The sequence below is a fragment of the Dendrobates tinctorius genome, unplaced genomic scaffold (assembly GCF_039654945.1).
Source record: "Dendrobates tinctorius isolate UK_male_01 unplaced genomic scaffold, ASM3965494v1 ptg000122l, whole genome shotgun sequence".
In the NCBI taxonomy this organism is placed as follows: domain Eukaryota; kingdom Metazoa; phylum Chordata; class Amphibia; order Anura; family Dendrobatidae; genus Dendrobates; species Dendrobates tinctorius.
In genome coordinates, this window is record NW_027361790.1 from 4,364,067 (window position 1) to 4,387,816 (window position 23,750).

The 23,750-nt window shown below is 46.7% G+C and overlaps 1 protein-coding gene across 2 annotated transcripts in view; it reads right to left on the reverse strand.

Annotated features, from left to right (window-relative positions):
* PPP1R12A (protein phosphatase 1 regulatory subunit 12A) overlaps positions 1-23,750 on the reverse strand; it is a 167,884-nt gene that overhangs the window by 4,664 nt on the left and 139,470 nt on the right. For both annotated transcript variants that reach the window (XM_073541516.1, XM_073541515.1), the window contains exon 24: positions 10,220-10,270. In XM_073541516.1, coding sequence (XP_073397617.1) covers positions 10,220-10,270 — 51 coding nt within the window. The remainder of the gene's footprint in view (positions 1-10,219; positions 10,271-23,750) is intronic.

Here is a 23,750-nt window from a genome sequence, read left to right on the forward strand (position 1 = left end):
TAGGTGGGAAACGATCCCTGAACAGTGTTCCAGGTCAGCCTTGTGCTTATCACACGTCTATGACCAGCTTTGCTTTATACAAGACATGTGATTGCCCAGGGGGCCGTACTTAGACAGTGTCATCATTGAGTATTACAGGGAAAGCTAAAGTATCATGAAAAGCAAAGGTTTGGACAAAGCTCAAAATTTGTATTGATTACATTAAAGGAGTAACTCTTTTATATTAACCAATAGTACACTTGAAAAGAAGAAATTTTAATATATTTTAGAGAAATCCACTTTCTCCTCCTGCACGGATTATTCTGTCTCAAAGCTCTAAATTCACAGGTAAAATGTGTCTTCAGGGAATACAAATATTCCCATTACGGAGGAGACAGGAGTAGATAGTTTATGCTCAAAGCTCCATGGAGAAATGTTATTGTGGTTACACAAGAACATGCAGCAGAAGGTTGGCACCTTTCTCCAGCTCCTCCCCATAGAATCTAAAAAGTACCAATTGTCATCGCTCTCAGTAATAGGAAAGTTTGTCTTCGTTAAATACAAATTTAACCCCTGGATTGAAAGAGAAAGAGGCAGATTTTTCTGATGAGATATTACAAAGTAACTTATTATCATGTATACTATTGGTTTAATTAAAATGGTGGTTACCCTTTAACTGTGTAAATTCAGTTCATCAAGCACTGTCACCTACATGTTAATTCACAAAAAAGAAAGCCACAGCCATTATTAAAATGGGCAAGAACATGCTTGAAGCTTTTACAAAAAAATTTTGGGAAAAAAAACCCCAACAACTACTCTTTGGATAATTTAGCTAAACTTTTTATGAAAACCAAAGGCTTTCTAGATATTTGAATCTCATTGAATGTTTTTGTGAAAAATATACATTAATATAACATTCACGTGTGCTTGCAAAATAAAAGTGAAAAACTAGAAATACATAGGTCAAGTTCAAGTAGAGTTTACTCTTAAATCTGCAGCAAGAGCCAAATTGTGTTTGCCACAGATTTCACCCAGTGAACTGCAAAAGGTCAAAGCAGAGGCAAAAAAAAAAAAATTGGGGCATTACTGCAAAAGAATGTGCAGGCTAGATATCAATAAAATTTACACTGAAATTACCCAACTGTTTTTTACTTAGAATACAGTAAATTACTGCACATCGGTTTCCTTCTAACACGTTTCACCATTCAATGCTTGCTTTTCCAGGCAGTAAGGCTAAGTTCACTTTTGCGTACCGGGGCTCTGCCGACGGCTGCGTACTTCCTCCCTGAAGCTCCGCCCACTTCAGCACTTCTTCCGTTTATGTCCGCCTACTTGTGCATGCGCCCTGCGTACCCATCTTTAACATTGGGTACGCAGGACATGCGGATGCGTTGTTTTGACGCGCCCACCGACCGCACGGGAACGCAACAAGTTGCATTTTGTCTCTGTGGTATTTTCCTGAAGTCAGACTTTGAAACGCTTAGAACAAGCCACCTGAGTTTTCTCCAACCATATCTGGACTTGTATTATGGCAGCGTGGATACAATCCACATATCTTCAGTATAACGTCTTTGATAAAGTCGCTAGTCGACTTGTGGATCTACAGCAGCTGATATATACGTGCATTCATTCTACACCATCAGGTGAGCAGTTCTTCGAAATTAATTGGAAATAATCCAGGGGATAAGCCCTATTTGCGCTTTTTCTGTTTCCCAGGTTTTACTATTGTTTGATGGCTTATATCCATCTATCCATCAAGGGTTTGGGCTGGGGAATCTGGATTTCAAACAATAAGCACTGCATGCACAAAGCCACACTAATTTACAAGCAAATCCCCCAGGCACACTTATGCACTAGTAGCAATCCATAGCAAATGCTCAACACAGGGCACCTGCCTGGCTAGCCAAAGGTGAAGAACCTACAAGTCCACAGACTGGAGCTGTCTACAGGACTCAGAGCTTGCCAACAACCCTGGTCAAAGCTCTATTCTCAGCCACCAGCCGCTCATTTAACTGTCTCAAAGACTGTATCTGTTTTACTTGATGCAGGTTCTGCAAGGACCAGACAGGACAGAGGTGAGAATGATTACTGGAAAATATACAAAGATGGAGAAAAAAAAACTTCACGAAGTTGAGTAAATGCGACATTTTAAGTTTCCAACTGAATACGATTTAACTAGTATGCTCCATTTTATGTATGGGATTGTAACCAATCAAAAAGTCATGGCGTTACACTGGAAGTTTTGAGAGGGTCACACACCTTGGACAGCTCTCTCCTGGTGTACTTGGACCTGTCCAACTACAGCACTAGAGGGATGACAGAACACGTACATGAAAAACATGCCTGAATAAGATGTGTTTTTTTACTGACAGAACTAATACTCTGTCTATAGGGAAAGTCGCTATCTTTTATGGGAACAAAGTGTGTGTCTGAAAGTGTGTGTCTGGAAAAAAAAAAAAAAAAAAAAAAGATTTTTGTGTACTCACCGTAAAATCTCTCTCTTAGCCTCTAATTGGGGGACACAAGACCTTGGGTGTTATGCTTTCTGTCCACTAGGAGGCGACACTATGCTTAATCTGAAAAAGATTTGGCTCTGGCTCCTCCACAGTATACACCCCTGGGCGGCATCCGCCTTACCTCAGTTTTTGTACCCAAGCAGTAGGAGGAGATAACAAATCCAACATAACCAAGCCTATAAACAAAGGCTACTATGTACAGCTCAAGGAACAATATGAGTACCCAACATAACAGCCCGCAAGGGCAACAGGGTGGGAGCTGTGTCCCCCAATTAGAGGCTAAGAGAAAGATTTTACGGCGAGTACACAAAAATCTCCTTTACTCTGTCGCCTCATTGGGGGACACAAGACCTTGGGACGTTCCAAAGCAGTCCCTGGGTGGGAAGCAATGGACGAATATTGTGCTGACAGGTCCCTAGACTTGGGACACTGCAGCCTGCAGTAGCCGTCTACCCAGACTCGCTTCCACTGAGGACTGAGTATGCACACTGTATTGTTTTGTAAACGTGTGTAAGATAGTCCAAGTGGCCGCTTTACACACGTGTTGTGCTGAAGCCTGGCGTCGAATGGCCCAGGAGGCTCCTACCGCCCGTGTGGAATGTGCCGTGATACCGGCCGGAATAGGAGAATTGTTTAGGCGGTAGGCGTCATGGATGGTGGACCTGATCCACCTGGCAAGGGTAGCTTTTGAAGCCGGTAAACCCCTGCGAATGCCTTCTGTAATAAGGAAAAAAAGGAATCAGACTTCCGGAAGGGTGGAGTCCTAGACACACACATACGCAATGCCCTGGCAAGGTCAAGCGTATGCAGGGCCCTCTCCACTCTATGAACCGGAGCCGGGCAAAGGGTCGGTAATGAGATGCCCTCATTGAGGTGGAAATCAGACACAACCTTTGGAAGGAAGGATGGAACTGTACGGAGAACCACCTTGTCCTGGTGGAAGAATAGGAAAAGCTGTTTGCAGGAGAGCGCTGACAGCTCAGACACCCTGCGTAGCGAGGTGATTGCCACGAGGAAGACCACCTTTTGTGATAAAACTCGAAGTGGAACTTCCTTAAGAGGTTGAAAAGGAGGTGCCTGTAGAGCAGTTAGGACCAAATTAAAGGTCCCATGTATCCAGTGGACATCTGTAAGGAGGGACCAATCTGGAGACTCCCTGAAGAAACGTCCTGACTTGTGGTTTGTTAGCAATACGCTTCTGAAAGAGCACTGAAAGCGCTGACACCTGACCCTTAAGCGATCCTAAGGATAGGCCGGCGTCCAGACCTGATTGAAGGAAACCACGAACTTCCGGAAGAGAGTAAGGGAACGGAATTCGCCCGCGAGAGTCGCACCAAGTAAAATACGTTTTCCAGGTACGATAATAAACTTTGGCGGAAGCTGGTTTCCGTGCCCTGATCATGGTTCTAATGACGTCTGGAGCAAACCCTGCCTGGGTTAAAACCCAGGTTTCAAGGACCACGCCGTCAAATTGAGAGTCCCTAAATTCTGGTGGTAGAACAGGCCGTGAGACAGGGGATCGGGACGGTCTGGAAGACGCCAAGGGGTGTCTGCTGTAAGCTGAAGGATGTCGGCGTACCATGTACGTCTGGGCCAGTCCGGCGCAATTAGGATGGTCGGAACTCCTTCCTGTTTGATCTTCCTCATGACTCTGGCCATCAGGGGAAGAGGTGGGAAAATGTACAGAAGATGAAACTGAGTCCAGTCCTGAACCAGGGCATCCGCCCCGAGCAACCTCGGACCGCGTGTCCTTGCCATGAAAATGGAGACCTCGGCATTGAGATGAGATGCGATTAGGTCCACGTCCGGAGTCCCCCAGCGATAACAGATCCGACGAAAGATTTTTGGGATGGAGACCACTCCCCCGAGTCCATTTCCTGTCTGATGAGGTAGTCGGCTTCCCAGTTGTCCATACCCGGACTGTGGACCACTGAGTACTAATGTCTTGTTTTCTGCCCAGCGAAGGAGACGCGCCACTTCTCTCATTGCCTGGGCACTGCGAGTCCCACCTTGGTGGTTCACATATGCCACTGCCGTGGCATTGTCCGACTGCAGTCTGATGTGAGAGGCCTTCAGCAGATGGCAAAAAACTTTTAGCGCCAGGAAGATAGCTCGTATCTCCAGAATGTTGATGGGCATGGTCGCTTCTATTGGAGACCACGTGCCCTGTGAAGCAGGTGCACTGCACCCCATCCTGTTAGACTCGCATCGGTGGTCAGGACTTTCCATCGACTGGGAAGAAAGAATTTTCCTTTGGCCAGTACGGGTGGTTTGAGCCACCAGTACAGTGATTTCCTGGTTGACTCCGTCAGTCGGAACTCCCTTTCGAGGGAGAAAGGGTTCCTGTCCCAGGATCTGAGAATGGCTAGTTGAAGAGGTCTGAGGTGGAACTGGTCAAATGGTACCACCTCCATTGCTGCTGCCATCCTGCTAAGAAGTCTCCTGGCAAACCAAAGAGATCGGCAAGGTATGTGGATTAACATGCGAACTGCACAGCGGATAGCTTGTACCTTGTCCTTGGGAAGGTGTACCAGACCCCTGGAGGTATCGAATAGGATCCCTAGGAAGATCAGTGACTGACTCGGGAGTAGTTGACGGCTTCTTAAAGTTGACTAGCCAGCCTAGACGAGTTAGTGTGTTGATCGTGATCGAGACGCTGTCTTCGCAGTCTTTGACAGTAGGTGCCTTGAGTAGATCATCCAGACATGGGACGACCACTATGCCTCTGGAGTGTAGGACATGCAGGGTGGCTGCCATAACCTTGGTGAATGTTCTGGGAGCCGTGGCTAATCCGAAAGGCAAAGCCACGAACTGGTACTGATTCTGCCCTATTGTGAACCTGAGAGATCTTTGACGAGCAGGCGCAATAGGGATGTGCAGGTATGCCACTTGTATGTCTATGGAGGCGAGATATTCTCCCTGTTCCATAGCCGCAATGATGGATCGAAGTGACTCCATGCGAAACTGCCGAACTCTTACAAACTATTTGAGTTGCGTTAGGTCCAGGAATTGGCCGAACGCTGCCTCCCTTTTTGGGAACCACGAATAGGTTGTAGTAGAGTCCTCGGAATCTCTCATTTTCGGGAACCCGTATTATGACTCCTGCTTGAAGGAGAGAGAGGCACTATTTCCTTGACCCACCTGTCCTCTGTAATAGGCAGCCAGACTTGCTGAAAGATTAAAAGTCGACCGCCTACAGGTGGGGTGTCTTCCGTATTTCGTGAGTCATGACGAGGAGAAATTCTGGAATTTCCCTCCTTTTGGCTTTGCCTGGCCTGATGTTGACCGCCAATTCTTGTCCGTCCTCTGTGCTGTCCTTTGGTTGTCCCTGTGAGGGGGAACGGTTGTAATTCTGTGAAGGACGTGAAGCGGCCTAGCCTGAGGAGTTCCGAAAAGACCGAAACCTAGCCTGGTTACGTCACTTAAACATACGTTTAGGTTGCGGTTGGGGAAGAAAGGTACTCTTACCCCCCGTGGTATTGGAAATCATCTTGTCTAATTTTTCCCCGAAAAAAAAAATCTCCCACTGACGTACAGGAGATCCGTAAGAGGCTTGTTTGAAGACGCGTCCGCTTCCCATTCTCACAGCCAGAGGATACGTCTGATTGTAATTACATTCGCTGCTATACCTGCTACGCCTCTTGCAGAATCAAAAGCTGCAAGGCGTATATAATCTGCCACCACCGCTATCTGAACTAGTTGATCGAACATCTGAGGAGCAGACTTTTGGAGGCTCTCCTTCAATCTTATGGCCCATTCCAGAATGGCCGTGGCTGCCCACGTTGAGGTGAACGCGGGAGCCAGGGAGGCTCCTGCAGCCTCAAAAATTGAACGAGCCATGCGCTCAACCTGCCGATCTGCTGTATCCTTCAGGGTTGAGCTATCTGGCAGTGAGTGGAGAGACTGTGCTGCAAGCTTAGAGATAGGGGGATCGATTTCCGGTGGATCTGTCCACTTCTTGGTTTTTTTGAGAAAAAAAGAGTATCTAGCCCTTTTTTACGGTTTTATTTACGGTTGGCGAATTTTTTGGCAGGCTGCAAAAAATGCTTATCAAGGATGTCCTGAAAGCTTGGGTGATCAGAAAAAAACTTTAGGGACTTCAGGGGCCCCTCAAAACAGATCTTATGTTTTGGGGGTTCTTGGGGAGCATCGGATAAAACCAGCACCCGATGAATAGAAGTGATAATGTCCTCAACTAGCGCTGTATTGCTAGGAGGACAAGGAGCCTGAGACTCCTATGTTTCCTTTTCTGATTCGGAGTCACAGATGCCCTCTGAATCCTGCACATCGCTGAGGCGTTGCCTGGAGGGAGATCTGGACCGCCGCTTTTCCATGCCCGAAGATCTCTGTGGAGATCTGCTGCGCCCGTCTCTGGAATGAGACGGTCTAGGAGACCTAGAATTACGGTGTCTCTGCCTAGAGCGGGACGACCGTGAGCCATGGGAGGACGTAGCCGAACGTGACCTATGGGGCCGTTCACTACTAGCATTGCCAGGGACTGCCTGTCCGCTTATAGCTGGGATATGACCCTGCATAGCCTGAAGCAATGTGGAAGTCAGCGTATCTATGGACTGTGACATAGATGCGGCCCATACCGGCATGTCAGTGGAGTTGAAACAGTGACAGGAGCCTCTTGGGGCACTGACCCAGCATTTTGGGAACAACTCTAGCAGTACGGTGCATGTTGCCACTGGGAAGATTGGCTTTGCAGGCTGAACAGACTGCGTAACAGCAGATAAACCTGTTTTGTTTTTTTCTTCTTTTTTCGGACCTGGAGACAGATATAGTGCACTGAGTGCCGGCAGGTTATTCTGACCAAAAACCTTACAGGGGTGGCTATGCAGAGGAGCGCTATAGGGAACCTATAGGGAGTCTGCGTCCACAGCAGGATAATATCCTGCTGTGCCTTACCCCACCGGTGTGCTCCTAGATCCGGCACCAGCAGAAAAACTTCGGTTCTGCGCCCCCTGGAGACTGTGCAGCGTTCTTGAGTAATATAGCAGCGCTGCTGTCTTCCCTGAGGTAAAGAGGTGGGAGGGAGGAGGGGCGGAGAGCAGAAAAAGGGCGCGCAGCCAGGCAAAACCGCGCCTTCCTGGCTCGATCCGCCCCCTGTATGACGCTGTGCGGCGTCATTATCATCCAGGGGGGCAGGCCGGGGGCGGTAACAAGGGCGGCGGCTTCGGCTTAGGCCGAAGCCGTGGTCTAAAGTACAAAATCCTGCCCGGGAAGGGCTCCAGAGCGGCGCGGTAGTCCGGAGGGGGGCGGAAAACGAACCAAACCCCCCCCCCGGATGAGTGCCATATCGCCCGGACGCCCCTATATACGCAGCGCAGCCCTGTGAAGGGTCTTTTTGACCCCTTTAGAGGGCAGCGGCCCAAATATGACAGCCCCCGGCCCCATAGCAGACCACAGCAGTGCTGGGGCTACAATAAAGTTAGCGCTGCGAACGCAGCTCCTACCTGTGGCGTCTCAACCTAACATGCCTAGAGGGGGTTAGGGAGGGCGCTTCACCGCCATCAGGAGGAATTCTTCCTCACCTCAGCCTCAACACAAAAGGCCCAGGGCCTGGGGAAGGATGGGGGTTCTCGACCTCGAACCATGCACCCGAAGGGCTGGGGAGGGAGCGACATGGGGAAGAGCCATCTCTACCTCAACCGGGTACCGCTAAAAAGAGGACCGAGGAGGGTGCCATGCCGGGAGTCTCAGAGAGACCCTCTTTTCTTCATTTGTGTCAAGAAGAATCTTCTTATGGTGTGCCTCCTTGCGACACTAAGCAAAAACTGAGGTAAGGCGGATGCCGCCCAGGGGTGTATACTGTGGAGGAGGAGCCAGAGCCAAATCTTTTTCAGATTAAGCATAGTGTCGCCTCCTAGTGGACAGAAAGCATAACACCCAAGGTCTTGTGTCCCCCAATGAGGCGACAGAGTAAAATTTAAAATCACGGCGGATATATTAATTTTGTACCTAACTCATGAATCAAAATGACCCATACAAGTCTATAGGTCCAAGAAAATCATGGACAGAATAAGGATGGCAATAGCAGGCAAACTGTGTGATGTCAATGTTTAACACTGCAAAGGATAGGAAAAGCTTTGCTTTCAAAATGTGAAAATCACTGAAACTGATGGTAAAACCAGAGACCCTGACTAAGGCTAGTTTCACACTAGCATTTAGGAGGGCTGCGGATGGCAGCCTACTTCCTCCTCCTTTCCTACATGAAGCTTCGGCCACGCTCCATGCGTTTCCGTGCGGTCGCCACACACGTCAAATCGCCGCATGCGGATGCATCCGCTTGCAACGCATGTCCCTGCATACCCAATGTTAAAGATAGGTACATAGGGAAACAGGACACATACAGAAGTAGGCAGAGCATGGGCGGAGCTTCACGGAGGAAGGAAGAAGTAGGCTGCCATCCGCAGCCCTCCAACGCTAGTGTGAAACTAGCCTTAACACTGAATTTCATCAGAATGTTTTTGCACACATGAAGAAGTGCAGACGTCTGAATGAGGCTTGAGTGCTTTAATATACAACGCAGGCTCAGGAGCTTTGCCAAAGTAACCTGCAGCAGGTGTCAGCTGTAATATACAACTCCAGTTTCAGCTGTTCAAAAGAGTACCTACACTTTGTAACAATGCCTGAAATGTTCTGTAAATTAAGGGAGGGATCAGTGTCCATTGATCCAGCCAATCACTCAAAATACTTGTCTCATATATACTGCTCTGGAAGCAAGCACGCAGAGCGGTGAATGAGCTCAGGAAGGAAGAGCCCAGTGGATTTTCTACTGTCGATACATGACAAGTGTTATGAGCAACCAGTAGGGATTTTCAGGATCTGGCCTCCCAACTATCTGCAAGGCATTTTATGAGCCATCAAACAATGCAAACAAAAATAAAAGTGAGTAGGCACCCTTTTAAGGGAATCTGTCAGAAGGTTTTTGCTATGTAATCTGAGGACAGCATGATGTAGGGGTTAACACTAATTATGGGGTGTGTCACTTATCAGACACTGTGCTGTTTACTTACAATGAAGGTATAATCACCAGGACATTATCACTGTGGATAAGGGACTGTTAGACTGACCACGCCCCCTCCTCTGATAAGCAGCTAACCGTCAGTAAACAATGTACACAAAGCTGCGGTGTGGGCTGGTTAGCTTTCTGAACTCTGCTTCATTTACAAATTCTATCACAACTGCTGCAGCTAGTTGGAATCCGGGTCTCTTTTCCTACATTATGTACAAAAAACCTGCCGACATGTGCAGAGAATTAGACCCTGTTAAAGCGACTCGGTATGAACAGTAATCCTGAGCTTACAAAGTACAGGCGCTCGATGCTCCATGGCAGGGCCAATCATTTAACTACACATTCCCACCAGCTTGGTTTCCATCTATCTCCACCCTTTTCTGGCTCTATGAGGCCAGAGCTGGTAACGAGGGGGAGTGGCGATTGATTGAGGGAAAAGCAGTTTGGAAGGTGTATATAAATGACTGGCCCGAACCGTGGAGCACAGAGTGGAGGGTTTGAACAGTCATCCTGTGCCGACAGGGTCCCTTTAAGTATGATCAGCACCCCCACCCCCCTCCCAAGAAAAAGAATGGTTTCATTCTAAACAAAGATATATAAATTGTAGGACATGACAGTTTACCTAAACCCAAATTGAAATAAAAAAAAAGTGTTACTTGAGGCAAAAACGCAGCTTCATTCTTAACTTAAAATGGGTACTTACTTTGAGTTCTTCTTCCATTTCAGATATTCGTCTCTCCAGAGCTCTTCTTTCCTAATGTAAAGTAACGATATTAATTGGATGAGGATAAAAATAAACTGTCACTTATGAACTAGTAGAAATAATGAAGGCATGCATATGTAACACACACAAGTCTTTACAGTGTAGGAACTCAATGTAAACCAATATAAAGAATTTTTCATGGGAAAGAAAAAGGAGGTGGCACTCACCACCTAAAGTCCGTTCATCCTGCTCTCCGAACTTCTCACCAACTCCATGATTTTAAAGATATGAAATAAAAGTCTTTCTACAAGAACGGCGAGTGCCACCTCCTTTTTCTTTCCCATGAACTACCATTGTGTGCCTTTTTCTGGTGAGCACCCCCCATCCTTGTTTTACACAGGTGCAGATCCATTTGATGTGCAGGTGACTTAGATAGCAACAGTTGATGTTGTTCCTCTATCTACACACTATATAAAAGCATATTACATAAAACTAAGGCTAAGATCACATGTCAAGAACCATATATTTCAGACAATATATCGCAATAAACTGTAAGATGCACAAATTTTCATGAAGATAAAATGTAATGCGTCAAATGGTGGTCTGTTTTACATTCTGAATTGAGCTTACCGGCAGGGGGTGCCGATGGAGAGGGGTCATAATAGGAGTGAGGTATGAAGCTGTTGAATGCTGCGAGTCCCATCCCATGCTGGTAGGAGGGGGTATTCAGTGGTGTGGGGGCTCTGCCGACACTTTGTGAAAGCCGCCCCTGCACTTCCATGGATTCAGTGCGGTGGATGCTGGGAAAATAGCTGCTGGAGATGTCAAATGCACAGATCTTGGTGAAGAGATCTCAATTTGCGCATGTGCCGTCTCTGGCAGCCTTTTTCCCCCCCGAGTTCACCACATTGAAACCATGGAAGTACGGGGGACTCTGGGCTTTCACAAAATGTTGGCAGAGTCCCCACATAGCCAACCACCCCCTCTTACCAGCCTGGGACACGGAGCATCACCCCTCCAAACACTCCCCTTCTCTCAGCCTTGGGCCCCGCAGCATCGCCAGACTCATGTTGCCACCGTCCCCTCGGTAAGCTACATTCTGATTATAAGACACACCCTCATAATTTTGAGGGAAAAAGGTGTAGTCTTATAGTCCGAAAAATACGATAATTACCTGTTTAACACTCAAGTCCATGGAAAACCATTAAATAGCCATCCGTTTCTTCTTCCATTTGAAAACGATCCAGTAAGAAACAAAAAACAAAACACGGAACCTCTTTAATTAGAAGATAAACAGATGGCTATTTAACGGATCTATGTTCCACAGACTTCACTGTTTATATAAAAAAAAAAAAAAAAAAGGATCCAGCTGAAATCACTTTTTAGCCGGACAAAAAAGTTGAGCTTGCGCAATTTTTGTCAACGGTTTGCTGCTTGATCCATTCTAACACATGATTACTGGACATGTGAACTTAGCCAAAGATTTACCACCTCGTCTGTCTGGAAGGCTCCTGTGCAGCTACTATACACAAAGAAATGTGCAGACTCGGACACCGACGGTGAGGAAGATCAGTAGAGGGTGGCTTCAGAAATCATTGACCGAAGCCATGCCCCACTCTTAATGCATCACAGTGACGAAGTGTTTGTCACCACTACAAGCAGCTTTATATCTATATCTGGTTAGAAAACTGCATTAAGATTTATTCACTGGTAATTCCCCATTGGGATGAATAGAAGAAAAATGCTACAAGTTATGGAAGAGAAAAGTATACTCAAACAGGTGAAAAATCACTAAACTGAACAATGATTAACCCCCTTCACGCCATGGCCATTTTGGAGTCATAACTTTTTTTTTTTTCCCATCAATGTAGCAGTACGACTACTTGTTTTTTGTGGGACGAGTTTTGACACCATTATTTTAAATCACATAATGCACTAGAAAATGGGGGGAAAAATGCTAAGTGAAATTACAAAAAAAAACAAAACACCAAGGTTACTTACCGGTAGCCGGTTTTTCCAGAGCCCATGACGGCACACGAGAGAGGGGATCTGCCCAGCCAGGACAGGAACTCTACTGAAGATAAAAGGGCGGTACCTCTCCCTCGCTTCAGTTGGTTTACAGAGCATGAGAGGCCCCCCGGGTTAGTACACATGGTAAAACTATCACCACATTATACGTAACTAAAAAAACACCCAAACTATAGTGCACACCAAAGGAGTGATAGGGGGGGGATATACAGGTGCAGTCATGGGCTCCGAAAAAAACGGCTACCGGTAAGTAACCTTGGTGTTTTCCAGTCTCCCATGACGGCACACATGAGACTTTTGTAGAATAAGACACCTTAGGGAGGGACCACCGCTTGCAGCACCCTTCTACCAAAGGTTAGGTCAGTAGAGGAAGATAGATCAAGTCGGTAGTGCTTAAAAAAGGTCGAAGGTGAGGACCACGTAGCGGCTTTACAAATTTGTTCAATTGATACCTCAGCCTTCTCTGCCCAGGAGGTAGCCACGGCTCTGGTGGAGTGAGCCTTGATGCCTTCTGGAACTGGAGCGCCACTTGCAGAGTAGGATAACATAATGGCCTCCCTGATCCATCTGGCAATTGTACTCTTAGCTACCCCATGCCCTTTTCTACTACCCTGAAAGGCTACAAAAAGGGACTGATCTTTCCTCCACTGATTAGTTATTGATATATACTGTAATATGGCCCTCCTTACATCTAATGTATGGAACTTTTGCTCCCCAGGGTTTCTAGGATTATTACAGAAAGATGGCAAGGAGATTTCTTGAGTCCTATGAAACTTCTGGACTACCTTGGGGAGGTAGGTCAGGTCTGGTCTTAGAACCACTCGATCATCCAAGATCTATGTATATGGAGGGCATATAGATAGAGCTTGCAGGTGGCTCACTCTACGGGCTGATGTTAAGGCTACCAGTAACACAGTTTTAAGTGTGAGTAGTTTTGGCGACAGCTCTAATAATGGTTCAAAGGGATCCTTGGTTAAAGTCTCTAAGACTAGATTGAGGTCCCAGGGTGGCATCTTTGGGATAACGACCGGCCTAGACCTGCCACAAGATTTTATGAACCGGGACACCCACCTATTGCCTGCTAGGTTGCAGTTATATAGGGCCCCCAGAGCGGAGACTTGGACTTTGAGGGTGTTAGTGGCTAACCCAAGTTGCAGCCCCGACTGTAGGAATTCTAGAATAGGTCCCACTGGAGCTACATCCCCTAAAGGTTCCCCCAGGAAGTCTAGGAACTTTTTCCATGTTCTACCGTAGATTTGGGATGTTATAGGTTTCCTACTTTTCAACAGAGTGGAGACTAACCCTGGAGAGAATCCCTGGCGACTCAGTAGTGCCCTCTCAAATTCCAGGCTGCTAGATGGAAGCCCTTCACCTGAGAGTGGACCACTGGTCCCTGGGAAAGCAGGTCTGAACCTCCAGTAGTATCCATGGATCTGTCACTGACATGAGTCTCAGAAGGGAGAACCAAAGCCTCTTCGGCCAAAATGGAGCTATAAGAATTATTCTCGCTCGATCCTCCCTGATTTTCCGGACCACTACCGGGATTGTTGTTATCGGGGGGGAATGCATAGGCCAGGATAAACTTCCAGGGTATTTGTAGGGCATCTACTGCGAAGGGGTTTTCTCTTGGATTTAGTGAGCAGAACTTCCTGACCTTTCTGTTGCGTGCGGTGGCAAACAGGTCTATTTCTGGTTTGCCCCAGGCTTGAACTATTTGTTGGAAGACTGGGGGGGTTTAGTGACCATTCCCCCTGTCTTAGGTGCCTGTGACACAGGAAGTCTGCCTGTGTATTTTCTACCCCCTTTATATGCAGTGCTGTGACGGATAACAGATGTTGTTCTGCTAATTGGAAAAGTAGATCTCATATTTCCATGAGGCCCTGAGATCTCGTTCCCCCCTGGTGGTTGATGTAGGCTACCACTGCCTGATTGTCCGTCATGACTCGAGTGTGGCATCCCTGAAGCAAGGGGAGAAAATGTTTCACGGCTTTCTCTACCGCTCAGTTCTTTTACGTTTGAACCGTGATTTTGTTCTAGCGAGGACCAGGTTCCCTGTATTGAGTGGGATCTTAGGTGTGCTCCCCATCCCGTGGCACTTGCATCCGTTGTGATGATGTCGTCGACTGGTTTTTGCCACGGAACACCGCCTGTTAGATGCTTTTCTACAGTCCACCAGAGCAGAAAATCTCTTACAGCCACTGAGACATAGTTTGCCCTCTAAATGCCCTTTCAATTGTTTCTGTGCTAACAGAACCTCCCACTGTAGTTGTCTTAAGTGGTTCTGTGCCCACGCTAACACGGGTATGCATGATGTCAACGAGCCTAAAAGGGACATTGCGTTCCTCAGTGTCATAGCTGGCCTTTGTATTGCTGTGTGAGCTAGACCCCTTATCTTCGCTACTTTGTTCTCTGGCAGGAGGCAGCGTTGTCGCTCGGAGTCCAGTATTAACCATATGAAGGATTGCACCTTTACTGGTGTTAATCTTGACTTGGCGATGTTTACTATCCATCCTAGTCCTACTAAGGTTGATATCACTTCCTTCACTTGGTGTGTGCAGTGGGTCTCTGACCTCCCTACGACAAGAAAGTCATCTAGGTATGGGACGATCACTATGTCCCGGGAACGAAGAAAAGACATTACTTCGGCCATCACTTTGGTGAACACTCTGGGGGCTGTAGACAAGCCGAACGGAAGGGCTGTGTATTGGTAGTGCTTTACCTGACCTTGGACATAGAGCGCTACTCTCAAGTATTTTTGATACTCCCGATGAATTGGGATGTGATAGTAGGCATCTTTTAAGTCTATCACTGCCATGAGGCAGTGCTGGAACAGGATCTTTGTGGCCGTATTGATTGACTCCATTTTGAAGGAGCAATTGTCTACCCACTGATTGAGTCTCCTCAGGTTGACTATGGTTCTCCAAGAGCCGTCTGGTTTTTGTATTAAAAAGAGGGGGGAGTAAAACCCCCTTCCCTCTTCTTGCACTGGGACTTCTTGAAGGACTTGTTTTTGCACTAGTCCCAGGACTTCCGTCTCCAGAGCCAGCTGCTGCTCTTGGGCTCTCCTTCGGGGTGTCATTATAAAGGTATGCCTGGGCGGATGGGTGAATTTTATTTTTAAGCCGTCCTTGATTATGTTTAGGACCCATGTACTGGGGGAGATATTTGCCCAGGCGGAAAGGAAGAGAGAAAGCCTTGCCCCTACCTCCGACCTGATGTCATTGGGGAGATTTTTTTGGAGGAAGTAGAGGGCCCTTTAAACATATGGCCCGATCCTCTCCTTTCTTTAAAGTCCCAATTTTTCTTATCTCCCATGGGATGCCCCCTGTTAAATTTTCTCCTCCGAAAGGGCTGCTTTTTGGGTTCTCCCGGAAATCGGGGAAAGCCTTTCTTCCTATCCCCCGCATGTTCCAAAATTTCCTCTAGCTTTTTTCCGAAGAGGAATTGGCCATCACACGGAATGGAACATAATCTATGTTTCGATGGCAAATCTCCTGGGCACCCTTTAAGCCACAGGGCTCGTCTCGCCGCATTTGACAGGCTGGCTGCTCTGGCTGTCAATCTTGCGGAATCTGCAGAGGTATCCGCTAGGAAAGCCGCTGCTCCATGTATCAGTGTCAGATTAGACAGTATTTCGTTCCTAGGAACTCTATCCTTGATCTGGTCCTTTATATGTTGTAGCCAGACCATGAGGGCACGAGTACAAATACCAGCTATCACTGGTTTTAATCCACCTGCCGAAGCTTCCCAGATATGCTTCAGGAAACCGTCTGCTTTTTTATCAAGCGGGTCTTTCAGCACGCCAGAGTCCTCTAATGGTAAAGATACCTTTTTTGAGGATTTGGCTACGGCACCGTCAATTTTTGGGACTTTTTCCCAGGTCTCTGAATCGTTTTGCTCAAAAGGGTACCTCCTTTTTGATGTAGAAGGCAAGCCCCCTGACCTCTCAGGTTTTTTCCATTCCCTGTCAATTAAGGCCTTTATCTTATTTACGGGGAAGGTGCGTTTTTTCCTTTCCTCCAGTCCTCCAAACATCACATCCTCCAATGATTTAGGAGTCTTTTCCTCCTTAAGGCCCATAGTAGCCCTGATAGCTTTGACCAGCTTTTCCACGTCCTCTGTTGGGAAACATGGACGGCCCCCTATATTGCTGTCCGAGGAGGATTCTGAGGACCGAGACGAGGAAGTGGAGGGGGACAGGGATCTTTCCCGACCTTTCTGCACTAGCGAGGCCTCCGAATCAGAATCCCTTCTACGGCTTTTTTTTTTATCCTTTTTAAGGGCTGCCTTTAGGGAGCCTTTTACCTCCTGTTGTATTAATGCCTTAAGGCTAGTCACCAAATCAGGGGTTTCATCCTGTATGGTTTTGTTTACACAGTCAGCTCAGAGGTCTTTCTGCCACTGATCTGCCAGCGGGTGTTTGCATAGGGCGCACACTCTATTCTTTGTTTTGCCGCTAGACTTCCTCGACCCCTAGTGATCAAACAGAAAAAATGGAACCCTGTTACCATAAGGGTGACATTCACGTAGATCACTCACCACCGCTGTCACTCAGGGGTACCGACCTCGGAGGCTCCTCAGATGTGCTCGTGACGTTTCTTCTGGACGTCTCAGAGTCATGCCGGTCGCGTTTACGACTGCCACTCCCACTGGAGCGGCTGCTCCTGGTATGCTGGTGGCCCAGCCTGGCATTTGGCGAGAGATCTTGCTGCTGCTGACGCTGCTGCTCATCCTGCCCCACTTCCATTGTGAAGCTTTGGGCATGAGTGCGTCTTCTGTAGTCATCCCCCTTATAAGGGGGATCCACTGCACTCTCCGCCTCCTCCGGTTACCCCCACAGCCCCTCCCCCCCGCCATGCCGCCGGGATCTTCCTTTACTGGCCGGCGTTTTCCTGATGGGCGCCGCCATCTTGGATTCCGGCGCCGCCTCCCGAAGTCACGCGGGCACGCCCCTTCCCAGCGTGCCCTGTGTGCGACGTCAGAGGGGCGCGACCCGGAAGCGGCCGCTCCTGTATTCATGGCGGAGGGGGGAGGGCGGCACGGCAGCCACGGCAGAGCCCCAGGACACCGGGCCGTGCTGCTCTTACGCCTGCTCGGACGCTGAGCCCCCGGGGGACCTGCGGACGGCACTTCCCCCTCCCGACGCACAGTGCCCAGGACCCCGCCTGTTCTTCCACGCCGGCATGGGAGACGGGCAGCTAGGTGTGACCGCTGTCTTCAGCACACGGGTCCCTGTCAGGACAGGAAACCCAACTGAAGCGAGGGAGAGGTACCACCCTTTTATCTTCAGTAGGGTTCCTGTCCTGGCTGGGCAGATCCCCTCTCTCATGTGTGCCATCATGGGAGACAGGGGAAAAAAAAAAATTTCACAATAGTTTTTTGGATTTATTATATTCACTATATGGCAAAATTGATTTGTCAATCTGATTCCCCAGATCAGTTGTAGTACGCATATACCAAACAGTCTTTGTTTTAGCTTTTTTTTGTTGTTTAATTTTGTGCTTTTTTTTTGTAGCTTTTGTCGCTATTTTCCAGGGCTTGTAATGTTTTTATTTTTAGGGATACAGGGCTGTTTGATGGTTTATCTTTTACGGCCTGAGCTGACATTTTTACGGATACCATTTTGGGGTATGATGTTTGATTGCCTCTTTTTGCATTTTAAAGCAATGTTGTGGCAGCCCAAAAAATTCTGGTGATTTGATTTTTTTTTTCTGTTACGCTGCTTACCAATCGGATTAATTTATTTTAGATTTTGATGAACCAGACTTTTACAAATGCTGAGATACCAAATGTATGCTATTTTTTTTTTGTTTTATTTTAAATGGGAACCAAAGTGGGATGATTGTGGCTTTTTTTTATATTTTAAAACTTTTTTACTTAACTTTTTTCTGTATTTAAGGGTGTGTGCACACGCTGCGGATTCTGCTACGGATTGATCCACGCGGAGTTAGCAAAATCCGCAGGTAAATCCGCAGGTCAAAAGACCTGCGGCTTATCTGCGGATTAGCCTGTGGTTTGCCCTGCGGTCTATCACCTCTACAATGGAGGAGATGGTAAGCCGCAGCGGAATCCGCAGAAAGAATTGACATGTCAATTCTTTCTGCGGATTAGAAACCGCAACAAATCCGCGCGGAAAAATCTGCACCGTCTGCACTGCGGTTTTCATTTCCCATAGGGTATTATGGTACTGTACATCGCAGTAGAAACTGCTGCCGATCCGCAGGACCAAAACCACTGCGGATCTGCAGCGTGTGCACACCCCCTAACAGTCCGTTTTGGGGACTTAAAACTGATCGTATGATCGCTTGTGCTATACATACCAGTGCATCAGCGCTGTAATTCATAGCATAAATCACAATCTCTTATGACCGCCAGCCATAGGCTGCCTTTCACAGAAGGATTGTAATGACAGGCCTGAGGGGTCTTCATCAGAACCTCAGTTGTCAAGACAACCCATTAGCACGCCGAGATAATATCACGGGCGCACTTATGGGAGCGTGGAATGACGCATATCCCTGTTGGCATGTGTTAAAAGCAGCAGATTTAACAGGTGGACAGGAGCTTCACTCCACCTACGGCTCTTAGAGGCACATGATAGCTTATTAATTCAGCCATCGTGTGCAAGGAAATCTGCAGGCTCATTGTGTGAGCTTGCAAAGTTAGGGCGCCGGAATATGCCGTAAATCATATGTTGTGAAGGGGTTTAAAGGGAAGGTGCCATAAAAAAAAAAAAATTCAGCAATTGTAAAACTGTAAAGAATAAATGTTTAAATTTTCTTAAAAAAATATTATAATTTGTTTATAATTTAGCAAAATATGAAAAATAATTCTAAAAAGCTTGGTATTTCCACTTTTAAACACTAGGGGGAGCAGCTACTGAAATTTGACAAAAACCTAGTGTACTACTAGCTCATATTACTGCCCTGCAGTAAATATGGGCCGAGTCTGCTGACATGGTTGTGAGGTCACTCCTCTCCTCCCCTCCTGGACTAGGTGTTTGCTAAGGGATAAGAGGATGACACTTAGGAACACCGTGAGAAGCCATTTTGTTGGTGACTGCAAAGTTATACTGACAAGTAGACAGTCACAGAGGATGGCAGGCAGCAAGGATTCTGGGAGATATATGGTGGAGGGAGCAAGGTGACAGCAGCACAGAGCATTTCAGGAGAGCAGTGTGCTCGTCTATGGGGGGGGGCAAAGAGGGAGATATATGGGGAAGGAGCAGGGTGACAGCAGCACAGTATTTCAGGAGAACCGTGTGCTGGTCTATGGGGGGCACCCTGTTGGGTGCACGGAGCAGCCAGGGATTGTACATGGAGCACTGTCTTTTATACACATGGATGGACCGTCTGCTTGTCTGCTCCACAGAAATGCAGGAAACATTTCTGCTGATTGACGGCCTGTTCTGATCCAGACTTTGCATGCAAAGACCCCAATCCCCTCCTCAGATCCTGTCTTCTCCATCCTGTCCTGGCGAAGTGTGAAAGCGAGGCGACAGGCGCAGTCCGGGGTGACGCTGAGAAGCAGGCTGGGGGGGGAATGTAGCCGTATCGTAACGATAAAAAAATGAGACCCCTCTCTGCACCTAACTGAAGGTCATGCTGCCCCCTCTATTACCCCAGACCCGTGTGCAGGTGCTCAACCAGAACCACCTTAGATTGGGTCCCCTTTCAGCAGATAATACTGCCATAGTGTTCTCACATAATACTGCCATAGTGTTCTAACATAATACCGTCATATACAATACAGACCAAAAGTTTGGACACCTTCTCATTCAAAGCGTTTTCTTTATTTTCATGACTGTGAAAATTGTAGATTCACTCTGAAGGCATCAAAACTATGAATTAACATGTGGAATTATATAATTAACAAAAGTGTGAAACAACTGAAAATATGTCTTATATTCTAGGTTCTTCAAAGTAGCCAACTTTTGCTTTGATTACTTCTTTGCACACTCTTGGCATTCTCTTGATGAGCTTCAAGAGGTAGTCACCGGAAATGGTTTTCACTTCACAGATGTGCCCTGTCAGGTTTAATAAGTGGGATTTCTTGCCTTATAAATGGGGTTGGGACCATCAGTTGTGTTGTGCAGAAGTCTGGTGGATACACAGCTGATAGCCCTACTGAATAGACTGCTGTTACAATTTGTATTATGGCAAGAAAAAAGCAGCTAAGAAAAACGAGTGGCCATCATTACTTTAAGAAATGAAGGTCAGTAGTCGAAAAAGTTGGGAAAACTTTGAAAGTGTCCCCAAGTGCAGTGGCAAAAACCATCAAGCGCTACAAAGAAACTGGCTCACATGAGGACCGCCCCAGGAAAGGAAGACCAAGAGTCACCTCTGCTACGGACGATAAGTTCATCCGAGTCACCAGTCTCAGAAATCGCAGGTTAACAGGAGCTCAGATTAGAGACCAGGTCAATGCCACACAGAGTTCAAACAGCAGACACATCTCTACAACAACTGTTAAGAGACTTTGTGCAGCAGGCCTTCGTGGTAAAACCACGGAAACCACTGCTAAGGACAGGCAACAAGCAGAAGAGACTTGTTTGGGCTAAAGAACACAAGGATTGGACACTAGACCAGTGGAAATCTGTGCTTTGGTCTGATGAGTCCAAATTTGAGATCTTTGGTTCCAACCACCGTGTCTTTGTGCGACACAGAAAAGGTGAACGGATGGACTCTACATGCCTGGTTCCCACCGTGAATCATGGAGGAGGTGTGATGGGGTGGGGGTGCTTTGCTGGTGACACTGTTGTGGATTTATTCAAAATTGAAGGCATACTGGACCAGTATGGCTACCACAGCATCTTGCAGCGGCATGCTATTCCATCCGGTTTGCGTTTAGTTGGACCATCATTTATTTTTCAACAGGACAATGACCCCAAATACACCTCCAGGCTGTGTAAGGGCTATTTGACCAAAAAGGAGAGTGATGGGGTGCTACGCCAGATGACCTGGCCTCCACAGTCACCAGACCTGAACCCAATCGAGATGGTTTGGGGAGAGCTGGACCGCAGAGTGAAGGCAAAACGGCCAACAAGTGCCAAGCATCTCTGGAAACTCCTTCAAGTCTGTTGGAAGACCATTTCCGGTGACTACCTCTTGAAGCTCATCAAGAGAATGCCAAGAGTATGCAAAGCAGTAATCAAAGCAAAAGGTGGCTAGTTTCAATAATCTACAATATAAGACATACTTTCAGTTGTTTCACAGTTTTTTGTTAATTATATAATTCCACATGTGTTAATTCACAGTTTTGATGCCTTCAGAGTGAATCTACAATTTTCATAGTCATGAAAATAAAGAAAACTCTTTGAATGAGAAGGTGTGTCCAAACTTTTGGTCTGTACTGTAGATCAAACATACCACCGCCATATAGTTCTCACACAATACCGCCATATACAGTTAGGTCCATATATATTTGGACAGAGAACAATTTTCTAATTTTGGTTCTAGACATTACCACTATGAATTTTAAATAAATTCAGATGCATTTGAAGTTCAGACTTTCAGCTTTCATTTGAAGGTATCCACATTAAAATTGGATGCAGGGTTTAGGAGTTTCGGCTCCTTAACATGTGCCACCCTGTTTTTAAAGGGACCAAAAGTAATTGGACAATTGACTCCAAGGCTATTTCATGGACAGGTGTGGGCAATCCCTTCGTTAGGTCATTCTCAATTAAGCAGATAAAAGGCCTGGAGTTGATTAGAGGTGTGGTGCTTGCATTTGGAAGGTTTTGCTGTGAAGGAAATATGCGGTCAAAGGAGCTCTCCATGAGCTGCAAAAACAGAAAAACCCCATCCAAGAAATTGCTACAACAGGAGTGGCAAAATCTACAGTTTGGTACATCCTGAGAAAGAAAGCACTGGTGAACTCATCAATGCAAAAAGACGTAGGCACCCACAGAAGACAACAGTGGTGGATGATCGCAGAAGAGTCTCCATGGTGAAGAGAAACCCCTTCACAACAGCCAACCAAGCAAACACTCTCGAGGAGGTAGGCGTATCAATATCCAAATCTACCATAAAGAGAAGACTGCATGAAAGTAAATACAGAGGGTTCACAGCACGGTGCAAGCCACTCATGAGCATCAAGAATCAAAAGGCTAGACTGGACTTTGCTAAAAAACACCTAAAAAAAGCCAGCACAGTTCTGGAAGAACATTCTTTGGACAGATGAAACCAAGATTAACCTCTACCAGAATGATGGAAAGAGAAAAGTATGGCGAAAGTGTGGTACAGCTCATGATCCAAAGCATACCACATCATCTGTAAAACACAGCGGAGGCAGTGTGACAGCTTGGGCATGCATGGCTGCCAGTGGCACTGGGTCACTAGTATTTATTGATGATGTGACATAGGACAGAAGCAGCCGAATGAATTCTGAGGTACTCAGAGCCATACTGTGTGCTCAGATCCAGCCAAACTGATTGGTTGTCGTTTCATACTACAGATGGACAATGACCCAAAACCTAAACCCAAAGCAACCCAGGAGTTTATTAAAGCAAAGATGTGGAATATTCTTGAATGGCCAAGTCAGTCACCTGATCTCAACCCAATTGAGCATGCACTTCACTTGTTAAAGACTAAACTTCAGACAGAAAGGCCACAAACAAACAGCAACTGAAAACCACCGCAGTGAAGGCCTGGCAGAGCATCAAAAAGGAAGAAACACAGCATCTGGTGATGTTCATGAGTTCAAGACTTCAGGCAGTCATTGCCAACAAAGGGTTTTCAACCAAGTACTAGAAATGAACATTTTATTTACATTTAATCTGTCCAATTACTTTTGGTCCCTTTAAAAACAGGGTGGCACATGTTAAGGAGCTGAAACTCCTAAACCAGTCATCCAATTTTAATGTGGATACCCTCAAATGAAAGCTGAAAGTCTGAACTGAACTGCATCTGAATTGTTTTGTTTAAAATTTGTTGTGGTAATAAGAAAAATTTTGTCTCTGTCCAAATATATATGGACCCAACTGTAGCTCACACACAATACCGCCATATAGATCACACTGTATCGTACAGGATAGGATGAGATACACGGCTCAGCAGACAGTACAGGATAGGATTAGATACACAGCTCAGCAGACAGGATAGGATTAGATACACGGCTCAGCAGACAGTACAGGATTAGATACACGGCTCAGCAGACAGTACAGGATAGGATTAGATACACGGCTCAGCAGACGGGTACAGGATAGGATTAGATACACGGCTCAGCAGACGGGTACAGGATAGGATTAGATACACGGCTCAGCAGACGGGTACAGCATAGGATTAGATACACGGCTCAGCAGACAGGATAGAATTACACAGCTCAGCAGACAATATAGGATAGGATTAGATACACGGACACAGCTCAGCAGACACTAGATACAAAGCTCAGCACGCAGTATAGGATATGATTAGATACACGGCTCAGCATACAGTATCACTCAGGATAGGATTAGATACAGCTCAGCAGACCGTATCACTCAGGAAAGGATTAGATACACAGCTCA